At 72.6% G+C, this 14963-nt stretch overlaps 1 protein-coding gene across 2 annotated transcripts in view; it reads left to right on the top strand.

Annotated features, from left to right (window-relative positions):
• The first annotated feature begins 5672 nt into the window (after positions 1–5672).
• DNMT3A (DNA methyltransferase 3 alpha) overlaps positions 5673–14963 on the top strand; it is a 50499-nt gene continuing 41208 nt past the window's right edge. For both annotated transcript variants that reach the window (XM_072858107.1, XM_072858106.1), the window contains exons 1-2: positions 5673–6219; positions 12802–13036. In XM_072858107.1, the coding sequence (XP_072714208.1) occupies positions 12968–13036 (69 nt within the window). In that variant the 5' untranslated portion in view covers positions 5673–6219; positions 12802–12967. The remainder of the gene's footprint in view (positions 6220–12801; positions 13037–14963) is intronic.

Here is a 14963-nt window from a genome sequence, read left to right as displayed (position 1 = left end):
GGGAAAAAGCCCTTGCGGTTTTGGAGAGAGTAATGTTTGCCATCCCGAAGGCTGTCAGCAAGAGCAGGCACAAGGGCGAAACCTCCTGACGGGTGAGAGGAGACGCAGGAAGCACCGTGATGGAAAGGCTCCTGCCGCCCCTGCCAGGCAGCCAGACGGCCGGGGGAGCCACCCCGCATCGCCTGCAGCCCCGGTGCCCGGGGAGCTGCCAGCGCCGCCGCTTCCCCCGGCACCAACCCAGCCGCCTGCACCCACCGCGGCAGGAACCGCGGGGAAAGAAGGATAACGGTCCGGAGGGGGAAATCTGCCCACCCCTCCCCTCTGCCCCAGCCGGGAGCGCAGCTCGGGCTTGTTTCTAGCAATAATTAACACCGGCATAAGCGGCACCGTGTCCTCTGCTCAGCCAGAAGAAAGGCCGGGCTCAGCGCAAAGCCTGGTGTGGCACAAAGCCTGGCCTAGCAGCGGGTTAAGGACCCCAGCTGGTCCCGGGGCAACTGTTCTTTAAGGAAACAAGTAAAAAATACAAACCCGAGCAGGCTGTTAATTGATCATTTAAACGAAGCTCCCCTGGTGATGCCGTGGTTGAAACGTGGTGGGACGACCCTGCCTGGGCAGCGGGCGCAGTAGACCCAGTGCCGCGGCGCAGCCGGTGCCACGAGCCGCCCCACGCGCGGCGCTTCCCACCCCGGCTCTGCTGTGCCCGTCCCCTGCCGGTCCCGCGGCTGCTCCCCGGGGAGCGGCACTGCCCTGGGCGTTCGCCCGGGGCCCAGCGGTGTCCCCGGCTGGGTGTCCCCGGCTGGGTGTCCCCGCAGGGCAGTGCCCGCTGCTGAGCCGGGGCCGTGGGCTGCTCCGGCGGGAGGGAGTGGTGCCGGACCCTCACCCCTCCCAAGCGCTGCCATGAACCCACCCGCACCCACACCCACTCGCACCCATTCCCACCCGCACCCATACCCACCCGCAGGCGTACCCGCCTGCACCCATGTGCGGATGTACGTATCTCCAGCTATACCTGCACGCAGACATTCCTATGTGGAGCCATACCTACATATATAGATACACCTACAGCAGGCACCCCTGCTTGCAGAGGGACCTCCACCAAGCTCTGCTCACACGCAGCTACGCCTATATCACGCAGCACGCAGGTGCACGCAGCACGTATACCTGTATCAAGCTCTACTTACATGCACGTATACCTATGTGGAGCCATATCTATGTGATGATATACTGCCACGGAGCCATACGTAGATGCAGCCATACCTCCTCGCAGATTTACCTACATTAAGCTCTGCTTGTGTGCAGATATACCTACGTGGAGCCATTCCTATGTGATGATATAGCAACACAGAGCCGTAACGACGTGTAGATGGACCTCCATGCATTTATAGCGGCGTGGAGCCATACCTACGTGCAGACACACCTACACGGAGCCATTCCTACACGCAGATATCCTCTGTGTGACCATGCACCTACCCGCGGCTCTACCTGCCACGCCGGTGCTGGGGCAGGGCTCTGCGGCTGAGCTGCCCGTGCTCCGTGCCGTAGGCAACGCCGCCTGCTCGAGTGGCGTGGCAGCGCGTGCTGCACGGGAGCGCTGCGTGCCCGGGCTGCTGCCAGGCTGGCTGCCGGCCAGCGCCGCGGGCACAGTCACCTGCAGCGCTGCGGCATGAGGCGCAGGGAGCCGCGGGCGTGCCGGGGCGCGAGGGCGGCCGTGCCAGGGGGTGAGGGCGGCTGTGCCGGGGCGCGAGGGTGGGTGTGCTGAGCAGCACTGCAATTAGGCTGTGGCTTCAGGATATGGAAAAAAATTCCTGCGGCGCGGCAGACTCCGACAGAGCCAGGGCAGGGAGCGGGAGAACACGTGCGGCAGACGCAGCAAACCCGAGCAGGGCGCTAACACCGGTATCGCCATCGCCCCTCGCTGTGCCCGTGGGAGCTGGCTGGGAAAGCCCTGCCAGCCCCAGCACAGCCCGCACCGTGGCCGGGGGGAAAGCGGGGCGTCCATGGAGAAGGGGAGGCAAGGGGCATGGCCAGGGTCAGCCTGCCTGAGTTCGGCTGCAGGCACACGGTTACTGCAGCTGCCGCCTGTGCCAGCATCCGGAAATAGCAGCCGGCGTGGTGCGGCTGGGGAGAGCCGTCTCGTGCGCGGTGGCTCAGGGCGCTGGGACGCGGCCACTCCGGCTGGGGGAAGCGAAGGCTCTGCAGTGCAACACGGCAGCACGCTGGAGGAGACCTGCCGGGAGGGAGTGACGACGGCCGCTGTCACCGCGGCACATGCTGCTCCAGCAAGATCATCGCCGGATAGCAGGGCAGCCTGGGGCACATCAAGCAACTGGAGAAATGGGTTTTGCTGGGGCTGAGCTGCGGCAGCGTTCGCAGGGAGAGCGCGGGGAGAGCACGGCGAGGGTCTTCACCAGCCTCCCAAGGTGGCTGCGTCCCGGGGTCGGGGGCGGCCGGGGTGCTGGGGTTTAATCAGCCGATGATAGCGTCCTGGCACATCCCTGGAGCCGAGGCTCAGCCAGCTGGGCTCGCCGTGCCCGTGCGCCGGGGCTGCTCGCCGAGGGATCCCGCACGCCATGCCACCGCCAGGCCTGGGCTACACCAGCATGACGGGGAGCTGGGGCAGATCCCTTATCTCACACGTTGGGCGACGACACGCCGCTGCTCGCTGCACCCAAGCCTTGCTCTGGAAGCACCGCAGGGCGATGCCCAACACGGTGCTGGGGCCGCGCCATCGTGGACACGGCCGTCGGCAGCCAGCGCTGCTGCCAACCCAGCGGGACCCTGCCGGTGTGGTTTGGTGGAGTCGATCCCAGCCCCAGCCCAGCGAGCAACCGGATGCGGGCTCAAATGCACGTGCCAGGTCTGCTGCTGCCGGCGCAGAGCGGGCACTGTGGGTGCTGCCGCCGGCTGTGCACGAGGAGGTGCCGGCAGAAGCGGGCAGCCCGTCAGCTGGCAGGGCCAGGCAGCCTCTCCCGGTGAGCACCTGCCCCTTCGCAGCCGGGACCACCGGCACACGCTCAAGGGCTGCTGCAAGACACCCATGGGAGCGGGAGGGAGGGAGGGAGGGAGGGAGCAGCCTTCCCCCGCAGCAGCGAAGGAGACAGCCCTATTAAGTCAGGGGAATGCAACATTAATTATTATTATTAATTAATGTCTTATTTTACAGTGCCCCCATGTGCACTACGCGCCTTCCAGCACGGAAGGCGAGGCGGGGTCCCTGCCTGGAAGGGTTCCTCTCGGGGCTGCAGCCCGGTGCGGTGGAGCACGGCAGCATGACACGGCCGGGGGCAGGAGGGGGGCTGCAGGAGTGCGGCCGGGTGCTGCTGGGGGGGGTCCCCTGGGGGGTCCATGGATGCCAGCCTGGGACTCCGGGCACTCGTCCAGGCGGTGCCAGGATGCTCCCTGGGGCAAGCTGCCCCCCTCCACCGAGGTCACCCCGTCCTCAGCACCCGCCGGTGCCGACTTTGGCGTGCGGCCCCAGGCAAACACCGGCTTTGGCGGTGCAGCCTGTGCCCAGCGTGCACGGTGTCGGGGGTGGCAGCACTCTGGGGTGCCCACCGTGGCTGGAGGGACCCAGCAACATCCCCCCAACTCCCCACGGCCCCCCAGGTCCCTCCTCCTCCAACACTGGCCCACGGCTCTTCGGAGGTCTCCAGCGCTCCTCATAACCCAGCCCTAAGCCCCCGGCCCCCAGGCACTCTCCCCCCCCCGGCACAGATCAGAGCCCATCTCCCCTCCATGGCTGCTGCCAGCCCGTGGGTCAGCCCCGGCAGTGCCCGGCTCGCCAGTCCCTCCCCAGTCCCACCAGTGCCACGGGAACCTGAATCAGCCCCCCAGAAACCTCAGGTGTGTTTACAAATCACGAGACCCAACGACATCCGAATTGCTGACTCCTTTGATTCATCGGCTGCTTGCTGAGCCGTCACGGTGCACCCGTGCCCGTCATCGGGCTTCGAGCCTCTCAAGGCACTGCCACGCAAATCCCTCGCAGGGGAAGGTGCCCCGAGGCTGCTCTGGTCCCCGCTTGGCTCCGGGATCCCTCTGGCTGCCTCTGGCCGGGAAACGAACGGGGGGTCTCCATCCAGCCCCCCCAGCACGGGGCCGGCGTGGGGTGCCAGGGCGTGGGGCAGGGGTGCCCAGCGAGCAGAAGCTGCTGGAGACATCCCGGCAGGGCCCGGCGGTGCCTCCTGCGGGTCAGGGCTCGCCGGCACCAGGGGACCGGGGGGACACGGCTGGCACGAGCGTGGGGAGAAGGGATGGAGCAAAGGGTGGGCCAGGGTGCCCTGGCCTGGGCAGAGGGCTGTGGGACCGGCCCCGGGTGGGAGCCCTGGGCTTGCCGCGGGGGCATCTTGGGAGGGCGCAGGGTGGGTCCCCACCGTAGGGCACTGCCGTGGATCGCTGCGGGGTGGTCCCCGTGGCTGAGCACCGCAGGACGCACGGTGCAAGCTGTAGGGCAGGTCCCCACAGCGCCGCATGGCACGGCTCAGCACTGCACGGCACAGCTTGGCATGGCGCAGCACGGCATGCCTCAGCACCGCGTGGCTGGCTCTGCAGTGCACGGCTCGGCTCAGCACTGCGGCACACAGCTGGCGTGGCTCGGCACGGCAGCGCGTGACTTGGCACTGCACAACTCCCCTCGGTGCTGCACGGCACAGCTCGGCACTGCCCGGCACAGCTCACCACTGCCCAGTGTGGCTTGCTTTGGCACGGCGCTGCACAGCTCAGCATAGTTCCCAACCGTGGGCATGGCATGGCTTGGCATGGCACGGCCCAGCGTGAGCGTGATGGTGCGCAGCTCGGCACAGGTAGACACCACACCACATGGCACGGCTCAGCACGGCTCAGACCTGCACTGCATGGTGCTACGCTGCAGAATTTGGCTCTGCGCAGCTCAATAAGGCTTAGCCCTGCATGGCACGGCTCAACGCCACACTGCACGGCACACCACTGCATGGCCTGGCTTGGCTTGGCACTGCTTGGCACAGCTTGGCACAGCATAGTACTGTGTGGCTTGACCCTGTACGGCAGTGCGTGGCACTGCACAGCACCGTGCAGCTTGGCATGGCACTGCTCCAGCTGACACTGCACGCCACTGCATGGCCCTGCACGGCCCGATACGGCATGAAACCACTTGGCTTGGCAACGGTCTTTATAGCGCGGCATTGCATGGCACTGCCCAACTTGGCATGCACGGCTCAGCACGGCACGGCCTGGGCAGCCTGCATGGCCCAGCTCGGCACTGCACAGTGCTGCAGAGCCTGGCACTGCATGGCACAGCTTGGCATGGCACAGCCTGGTGCTCCTCGGCCGGGCACGGCACTGCTTGGCGTGGCATGGCACTGCTCGGCACGGGCTGGCGCTGCTTGGCTTGGCATGGCACTGCTCGGCACAGGCTGCCACTGCTTGGCTTGGCATGGCACTGCTTGGCACGGGCTGGCACAGCTTGGATCCTCCCCATCCTGCCCAGCATAGTTCAGAGATGCCGGGCTCAGGCCGGCTCAGGGTGGCTTTGGCCCAGCACTGCACGGGATTGCTGGGCTTGGCTCAGCTTGGCCCAGCCCAGCTTAGCCCAGCACGACGTGGCGCAGCTCAGTTTGGCCTGGCTTGGCCTGGTCCAGCCAAGTGGGTTGGCTCACCGTGGTCTGGCCCGGCTCGGCACCCCATGGCCCGCGTCGGCTCGACCCAGCCCGGCCCAGCCTGGCTCGGCTCGGCTCGGCTCGGCACCGCACCACCCGGCTCGGCTCGGCTCGGCTCGGGCCAGCCCGGCTTGGCTTGATACCGCGCGGCCCTTGGCGACGCTCGGGTCGGCCCAGCCCGGCTCGGCTCGGTCCAGCGTGGCCTGGCTCGGCTCGGCACGGCAGGGCAGGGCTTGGCACGGCACAGCGCGGCACAGCGTGGCTCCGCCGGGCTCGGCAAGGCCCGGCGCCGCCCGGACGGGCCCGGCGCCGCCGAGCCCCGAGCACGCCGGCCCGGCCCAGCCCGACTCTGCCGGCAGCTGTGTTGGCCCGGCCCGGCCCGGCGGGGCTGGGCTGCGCTCGGCGCGGCCCGGCGGGCGCTAGGACCGCGCGGCGGGCGGGCGGCGGGCGGCGCGGCTCGGTGCTGCAGTGGAGGCGGCGGCGCTGCGGGAGGAGGCCTCGCCGGGCAGCGCAGCGGCGGCGGCGGCGGCGGCTCGGCACGGCTCGGCACGGCTCGGCACGGCGCGCCGGGCCCGCACCGGCCCAGGTAACGGCCCCGCGGCGGCGCGGACACGGGTGGCCCCCGCGGACCCCCGGGACGGGGCACCCCCCGCCTCGGCTCGCCTCGCGTCGCCTCGGTTCGGCACGACTCGGCTCGGTTCCGTTCGGTTCGCCTCCGTTCGGCGCGGCTCGGCTCCGTTCGGCCCGGCCCGGCCTGGCCCGCAGAGCCCGGCGGGCGGCCCGCGCCCCCCGCGGACACCCCCGCCCCCGTGTGTCCGTGTCCCGTCGTCGTCGTCGTCGTCGTCGTCGTCGTCGTCGTCCCCCACCCCCCGGCCCGGGGGCGTCGCGGCGGCGGGCGGGGGCTGCGGCGGGGCCGGGCGGGGCCGGGCCGGGGGGGGACCAGCGCCGAGCAGGAAAACATGGCAGCGGCCGGGCCGCCACCCGCCGGGCCGGGCCCGCGTCGCGCCCCCCCCCCGCCCCCCCTCGGCCCCCGCGGCCGCCCCGCTCCCGGCCCGGCCCGGCCCCGCTCGGCGGGCGGGGGTGGCGGCGGCGCGGCCCGGCGGGCCCGGCCCCCGCGCCCCGCGGCGCCGCCGTGTCCTTGGGCGCCGCCCCGGGCGGCTGAAGGGCAGCGCGGGGCCCCGGCCCGGCCCGCTCCCGCTCCCGCTCCGGGGCTGCGAGGCCGCCCGGGGCTGTCACCGCTGTGCGCCGCCCCCCCACCGCCCCGGCGCGGCGCCCGGCAGCGGAGCCCCCCGGGGCCAGACCCCCGCCGGGGCTGCTGGGGCCGGCGAGCCGGGGCTGCCCCCGCCCGCCCGCTGCCCGCCCGGCGCGGGGTCGCCGCCCGCAGCCCCCGGCCCGGCGCTGCCCGCCCGCGGCCGCGGCAGCGGTGCGGGGGTCGGGCTGGATGGCGCCTGTGGAAAGTTTTATTTTTGCACCCAGGCCCCCCCCCCCCCCCTCCCCGGAGGCAGAAGGGCCGCGGCCCCGGGCGGGGAGGGGGCGGCGGGGGCAGAGGCCTGGCAGGGCGCTCGGCGCTGCCCGCCCGCTGCCCGCCCGCTGCCCGGCTCCCCCGGCCCCGGCGGGGACGCGGCTGGGCCGCCCGCTCGCTTCCCCCTTTCCTCTCGCTTTATTTTTTCTCTCCCCCTGCGTTTGCGGGTGTTCGTGTGCGCGAACCTGTGGGCAAATGAAATTTTCCTCTTCGCTCAGTTCCTCTTTCTTTATTTCTTCCCTTTGTGTGACGTAGACGGTGTCACCACGGGATTGGCGTTCGGTGCTTGCATTGCTGCACCGAGTGCGCGCTGGCAGCAGCCGGCCCTGACGGCGGGCGCCCGCGTCCTGCCCGGCCGCACCGGGGGCTGCCCCTCGCCCGTCCCCACCGGGAGACCCGGACGGGGAGACCCGGACCAGCCCCGAGCAAATCCCTCGAAGCCGGCGGCCGCGGCGAGCCGCAGGAGAGTGGATGTTGTCGTACCCGGCGGCTGCTCCCGGCAGCTCCCGCGCCTGCACTGGCCTTTCGTGCTGAGTCAGCTCGAAACTTCGTAGCGGGAGCCTCTTTTCGTGACACGCAGCGCCCGCCGCCTCTCGAGGAAAGGCGGGATGCCGGTGCCCGTGCCACTTCGCCGGTCGGCGAGGCCGCGGCCCGTGCGTTTCCCCGGCTGCCTACGTGACCGCCGAGCTGCCGGGCACGGGCAACGTCCACGCCTGCGAGCCGGTGGCAGCCGCTGCTTCGCCCCCGCTTCGCTGCCGGGGCTGCCGCGGAGCCACCGGGCTGCGCCGGGGCGGCTGCTCGGGGACCTTCAGGTGGTGGTTTTCGTACGGGTATTTTTAGGACGGCACATCTGCGCCTCCCTGCCCGACGCCTTCCCACGGGTTCTGCCCTGCCTGGGCCGCTGCCTGCCTGCCTGCTGCGGGCGGGGTGGGCCGTAAGCGAGCGCACGGCACCCTGCAGCACCCGGAGGGGAAAGCGTGCCGGCTTGCCAGGTAACCGCCGGCACGCGTGTGCGTGTGCCCAGGACACACGTGTGCCAGCTGCACGCTTGCCCCGGCGGCTCCGGCTCCCCGGGAGGAGCCAGCGGCGTTTGGGTGTGCGGTTTCGCGGGGACGGAGATGTCGTCTGCTCTCTGGTTTGCTGCAGGAACCCGCTCGCCCCCGAGGCCGTGCCTCGGTTTGGGCTTGTAATGCCGGCTGAACCGAGCTGCGGAGCGGGACTCCCGCCAGCGCCACCGGCGCGGCGCGGGGCAGCGACTCGTGGGGCCGCGCCGGGCAAACTCACCTAACCTGGCAGCCGGGGCCAGGAAGGGCATCGAGCCGAGCCGCCATCCCGTTTCCCCACCGCGCTCCTGCCGCGGGGCTCGGCACGCGCGGGAACGCGCCGCTGCCGGTTGGGCCTGTTCCCGCGGTTAACCACCCTTCCCAGTTCAAAGCCCGTACCTGATTGCCGGTTTGAATTGCCCCGGCTCCCCAGCTCAGCTCCCGGCTGGAGGGTTTCCGTGGTGCCCGGGGCTCTGCCCGCAGAGGCACTTGCTCACCGTAATCGCATCATCTCTCGGCCTTTTTTTTTCCCCCGATAAGCTGAGTGCGTCGAGCTCCTCGGCTCTCCACGGCGAGGCGTTCCCGGAGCTCTGGGAGCTCGGCCGTGGCTCCTTCGTGAACCCCGCCGGGTTGGCACCGTCCCGCCTGCGAAACGGCACCACATCCCGGTGCTGGGGTCTCCCGCACGCGTGACCGTCCCGCGGGCGGTTTTGGCTGACCCCGGCCCTTGCTACCGCTCCCGCTTTGCAGGATCTGGCTCTGCTAGGGGCTGCAGCCTGTGTTTCGGTTTGCTCGTGGCGTGGCTTAGCAGCGCGGGGCCGTGCATGGCTCCCCGGGGTGCAGTACGGTGCAGTGCATGGCTCCCCGGGGTGCAGCGCGGGGCCGTGCATGGCTCCCCGGGGCGCAGTGCAGTGCAGGGCAGCGCGTCGCTCCCCGGGGTGCAGCGCGGGGCCGGTTCGGTGGTGCCAACCAACCTGGGGTCCCCCCTCCGCGCCTGGTCTATTTTTGGGAGCGGAGGGTGCCTACTGCCGGCACCTCGTCCCGTCGAAAGCCCAGCGGGACCTGGCAGCGGCTCCCGGGCGGCTGCGGCGAGGGCAGGAGCCCGCTGCACGTGTGGCCGGGCGGGCGGCCGCTTCCCTGCCCGCCACGTGCACCCCCGAGCAGCGTGGCCAAATATTTTGCTGGTAAGTTATAATTACGGGGGATGAGGTCAACGCTTTGCCCGCGACGGTGGTTTCGGCGCAACCATCTGTTGGAGGCAATCGCAGGGGAGCTGCCGCCGCTCGGCTGAATTTTGGGCCCTGGGGGGGGACGGGACGCCCACCCCGTCCCCGGTTGCCCCTGCCAGCAGCACCCACGCCGCGGGGGGGTGGTGGGTGGGTGGGTGGGGGAGCACCCCACCGTGAGTCAGGGGTGGGGGCGCAGGGGTGGGGGGTGACTCACGGCCGCGGCTCCCGTCCCCTCTGAGTCAATCCTGAACTTCTTCCCCGGTGCTGGGAGGGAGGAGGAGGAGGAGCGCGGCTGCCCGGGGGTGGCGGTGACTCAAAGTGACAACAACAATAATAATACGCTGCGGCACTTGTCACGGGAGAGGCGTTTGGACGGGGTCCCTCGTGCGTCCCCGCCGCCTTTGGCACGAGGGGCCCCGTCCGACGCCGGTGGGTGTCACCGCGCCGCACGCGGGGTCACGCCGGGGCGGGACGGGGGCGGGGGGGGGCCGCGGTGCGGTGTCACCCGCCGGCGGCGCGGGGGGCCGAGGGGACCCCGCTCGCCAGCACCTAAAATGGCCGTTTGGGTTTCTGCGGGTTCCCGGCTGCGGCACGGCGGCGGCGGGTGCCGGCGAGGTCCCTAAATATAAAAAAGGCGGGTTCGGGGGGGGTGGGGGGTGGTTTTTTTTTTAATTTTTTTGTCAGCGCCGCGTGGCTCATCCCTCCGCCGCAGGTAACCTACTTCGAGACGCCTCTGCCGTGCGGCGAGCGTGACTCGCCGGGGCCCTGCCGTGCGGGAGCGGCACGGCGCGGGCTGGGGCTGCCGTTCCCCCGCTCGCCGTCAGCCGTAAGGTCAGCCCGGGCGGTTAAATAGGGAGGCAGGAGGGAAGGCGGCGAGTCCCTCCCCGCGCCTCGGCGGCAAGCGCCGGGCGAAGGGCTGTCCCCGCCGCCGCCGCCGCCGCCGCAGCGGCGAGGGGATGCCCCGGTGCTGCGGGAGGAGGCGGCTCCCGGCGGCCTAGCGCGGGGGCACGGCGCCGCGGCCCCGACCGTCCCCGTCCCGTCCCCGTCCCCGTCCCGTCCCGTCCCGTCCCGCCCCGCGCCGCCGCGGTGGGCGAGCCTCGGCCCGGTAAGAGCGCGGGGGAGCGGGGCTGGGGCCGGCGGCCGCGGCGGGACCCGCGCTCGCCCCGCGGGGCCGCCGGTGGGGCTGGGGGAGCGGGAGGCAGCCGGGGCCGCCGGCTTTCTCCCCGTCTTTGTTCGGCGGTCGCCGGCCCGGGGCTGCCGCGGGGTTTGTACGCAGCCCAACTATTTTTAGCGCGTTTGAAGACGGCGTTCGCTGGACGCGAACCAAAGCCCGCGAGCTGGCCCTTCGGCAGCGCCGAGCCGGGCGGCCCGCGGCTCCCCGGGGCTGCCGGGGGGACCCCGGGGCGGTGGGGCCGGGGGCGGCCGAGCCGTTTTCTCGGGCTGCCGGGCCGCGCGGGCAGGGACCCGCCGGGGCCGCCAGCAGCCCGCGGTGCCCTCGGGCACGGGGGTCCCCCCGGGGTGCGGCCGGGGTGTCCCCAGGTCCCTCCCAGCGACACGGGTCCTTGCGCCCGCAGCCGGGGCTTTGCCAAGGCGCGGGGGGGGGGAGCGGGGAGCGGGGCCGGGGTCCCCGGGGGGCACGGGCAGGGCAGGGCAGGGCAGGGGGCCCCACCGGCCCCGGGCCCGCGGGCAGCACCCCGGGGAGGCAGCTCGCAGGCAGGGACGCGGGGCCAGGGTGCCACCGCCGCGCCGTGCCGCGCCGTGCCAAACGGCATGGCCATGCTGTCCTGAGCCGCGGGCCGCGGTGCTGGCGGCACAGCAGCCGTGAGATGGGTGCCCAGAGCGGCGGCTTGGGGGTGCTCGGGGTGCTCGGCCCCGGCCCCTGGCTGAGGAGCACCGCGGTGCCCAGGGGTGCAGGGGCTGAGCGCGCCGGGCCGGGGGCAGAGGGGCTGCGGGGGGCACAGAGGCGCGGGCAGGCCCGGCACGGCACGGCACGGCACGGGCTGGCGGGGCCGGTGCCCGGGACAGGGCCAGGGACGGGGCCTCCCCCCGGGGGCTCCCCGAGCTGGCGAAGGAGAGGGACGGGGAAGCCCTTCCCCAGCTCCCCCGGCTGGCACAGGGCTGTGCAAGCGGGGGGGGCAGGGGGGGGCAGCCCGCACCCCGCGTCCTCGTGCTGCGTCCTGCACCCACACCTCCCTCCCACACCCCCATCCTGCACCCCCAGGTCTCATCCTGCACCCAGCACCCCCAGCCCGCATCTCCCATCCCCGTTCTGCACCTCCAGGTCCCATCCTGCACCCAGCACCCCCAGCCCGCGTCCTGCACCTGCATCCCACGCTCCCCGCTCGCCCCCCAGCCCGCCCCCCACCCCGCCCCCCAGCCCGCCCCCCCGCGCCCGCACCCCCAGCCCTGCCTGCGAGGGGGGCCGTGCTGGGGGGGCCGGGGCAGGGACGGCCGAGCCCCCACCCATCTCCCACCCTCCGGCCCCCTGCCCCCGGCCCAGCACCCTGAGCCCCCGGGGGTCCCTGCGCACGCAGCGGTGCTGCTGCGGGGCCGAGGGAGGCCGTGGCCCCGGGGGGGGGCCCCCCCGCCCCGCAGGCAGCCCCGCAGGCAGCCCCGGGCTGCAGGCAGCCGCGGGGACGGGCGGAACGTGTCGGGTTTTGAGTTTCTGTTCCGAGCAGCGGCGGCCCTGCCCGCCCGGCAGCCCCCCACCCCGCCGGCTGGGAACGGGCTGCGGCTGGAAAGCTCTAGAAACAAATTGCAGCTCCGGTGCCAAAGGCAACAGCAGCCTCGGCCATGGCTAATGCAGGCAGCGTTTGCCATAGCAACAGGTGCTGGGGCTGACGCCTCCTCCGCAGCCCCGCGGGGCCCTGCCTGCACCCCGCACCCTGCCGAACGCGCCCCGCACCCCACGCGCTGCCCCGGGTGCCCTGCGCTCTGCACCCTGCAGAATGCACCCTGCGCCCTGCACCGTGCCCCCCGCGCTGTGCCCCCCGCGCCGTGCCCCCCGCGCCGTGCACCCCGTGCGCCATGCACCCTGCGCCGTGGGCTCTGCGCCGCGCACCCTGCGCCGTGCAACACGCACCTTGCACCCTGCACCGCGCGTGCCACGCTCGGCATCGCGCACCCCGCGCCACACCGTGCACCGTGCACCCCGCGCTGCTGCACCCCGCACCGTGCACCCCGCACCGTGCACCCCGCAGCCAGCGCGGGCCCGGGCTCGGCCACCCGCCGGGGGCGATGCCGGGGACAACGGCAGCCCAGCCCGGCTGAGTCAAGGTTGTGGCGTGTTAATAATTGCCGGGGGCCGGGGCGCGGTGCGGCGGGCGGTGGGGCTGGCGCTCCCCCCTCACCCCGGCCCTCTCTGCTTCCCGCAGGGGCAGGAGGATCCAGGCAGGCGGCGGGACGCAGGGGCTGGCTGCTGCAGCGGGCGACAGCTCCTGGACCCCCTCCTCGGCGCAGAGAGCCGGAGCGTGGCGGCGGCGGGGTCCCCTTTGGTGCTGAAGAGGCGACGGTCCCAGGCGCCCGCCCTCACTCCCCACCATGCCGTCCAGCGGGACCCTCGACGCCAGCAGCCCCGCTCCGAACCGTGAGGCGCTCGACACGCACAAGGTAGGGTCCCGCCGCGGCTGTGCCGGCTCTCGGCAGGTGGGGGGCTGCCGGGGGGGCCCTGCTCGCGCCGCAGCTGTCCCCGTCACTGGGCTTGGCATTGCTCCTGCCAGTGCTGGGGCAGCGGTGGGCTCCGGGGGTCCGGCTCGCTCCTGGCCAACGCTGGCTGGCAGGCGTGCAGGAAAAGGGGGTGCGGGGCCCCCTCCACCGCATGCCAGCCCCGCTCCCCCCTCGTCGCAGCGGTGAGCGCGGAGCCGGGCGGGGGGAGCCCTGAGCCGCAGCCAGGATTAGCGTGGATTGAGCTATTCCTGGCGGTGGGGGAGCGCGGGGAGGGGACAGGGAAGCGGAGACCTGCTGTCACCTCGCGGCGGCGGCCAGGGCCGGGGCAAGCCCGGCTGCAGGAAGGGGGCTGCCGTGATGGCAGAGAGCACAGGGCTGGGGGGGGGTATCCCCAAGGCTGGGGGGCTGCCCCGGCTCTGGGGCTGGGTGGGTGGCAATGGGGTGGGTGGCGGGTGTGCGTCCTGGGCTGTGGGGCAGTGGGAGGGGGGTGTGGGGCGTGCATCAAGAGGTGGCCCCGTAGCCCCGCCACTGCCAGGCTCGAGCCCTCGTCGTGCCAGTCCTGCTGCCCCCTCCCGGCTGTCCCACCTGCTGTGGGGGCTCCGGGGTCCCCGCGCCTGCTCCTGCCTCCCCACGTGCAGCGCTCGGGCTCGGGCGGGAACCCCTCCTGTGCCGGGCGGCACGCGGTGTACGCTCACCTTCTCATCGCTGCACCACGCGAGGGGCTTGTGGCCCCAGCGGACGGACCCCCGTCCCCGGTACATGTCCCCCGCTGCCTCCCCAGCCAGAGAGCGGCTCTGTGGGGAGGGCTGCCCCCCAAACCGTCCTGCCCGCTGCGGGACAGAGCGGGGCTGAGCGGGTGCCGGGCCAGGGGTCTGGGGGTGCGGCGCGGAGGCAGGGAAGGGCAGGTGAGGGGCTGCGCTGGGTTTGGGGAGGCCTGAGCCAGGGCGGGTGGCAGGCTCTGACCGCGTCCTCGGTGCTCCCTGGCGTCCCTGCCACGCAAGGACACGCCAGGCTGGTGCGGCTGCTCCCTTTGCCGGTGCCGGCAAAAGCATCGCTCTTCTGCGGAGAGGAGAAGCGTCCCAGCGGGCACAGGGGCAGGGCCTGCCCTGCTCAAGGCGTGGGGACCGGGGCCGGCGGCCAGCTGGACGCTGTCCCGCTGCGGGCAGCGCGGGGTCAGGGTCATCTGAGTTCCTCCAGGCCGGCTCGGCCCTGGCAGCCGCGCTGTGCCTCCTGCGTCAGGTCAGGGCTGGCTTGTCCCCGCGCTGGTGCTCCCCGTCCTCCGGCCATTGCTCCTGGCTGCTGGAGGGGCCGACCCGTGTGTCTGCTGGGAAGCGCCCGGCACGTTCGTGGTATGGCTGGGGGGGACGAGTAAACCAGGGGTCGGTCGGTCGGTCCCGTGCTTTCTCCCGCGGCGGGTTATGCCGGAGCGGGTGCATGTGGCGGAGCCCACCCGTGCGGGTCGCCGGCATCAGGAGCGTGAGCGAGGCGGCAGGGCAGCCCCCGGGAGGCGGACGCAGCAGCCGACCCCGTGTTTTGGTGCGGTTCTGGAGGCGCACGGCAGAGCCGACTTGAAGAGCGGGGCGCGGGACCGCGGCACAGGGCAGGCTGCGGGGAAGAGCCGTGGGAGAAACCGGCGACTGCGGTGCAGCCCAGCTCACCCTCGAAAGCAGGACCGGTGCCGGTCCCTGGGGTGCCAGCGACCCACGTGGGCTGGCAGCGAGCGCGCCGTGAGCGCGCCCAGCTGAGCGCTGTCCCGGCCTGACCCCGCCGGGATGCACCATCGCCTCCCCCGCGGCCACGCGCGGAGGTCACCTCTGCCGAAGGGACGCGCGCTGCCTGCGGGGCCGGGAGGATGAGGCCGTCCCTCGAC

The sequence above is a fragment of the Ciconia boyciana genome, chromosome 3 (assembly GCF_034638445.1).
Source record: "Ciconia boyciana chromosome 3, ASM3463844v1, whole genome shotgun sequence".
Lineage (NCBI taxonomy): Eukaryota > Metazoa > Chordata > Aves > Ciconiiformes > Ciconiidae > Ciconia > Ciconia boyciana.
This window is presented reverse-complemented; position numbering and strand designations above follow the sequence as displayed.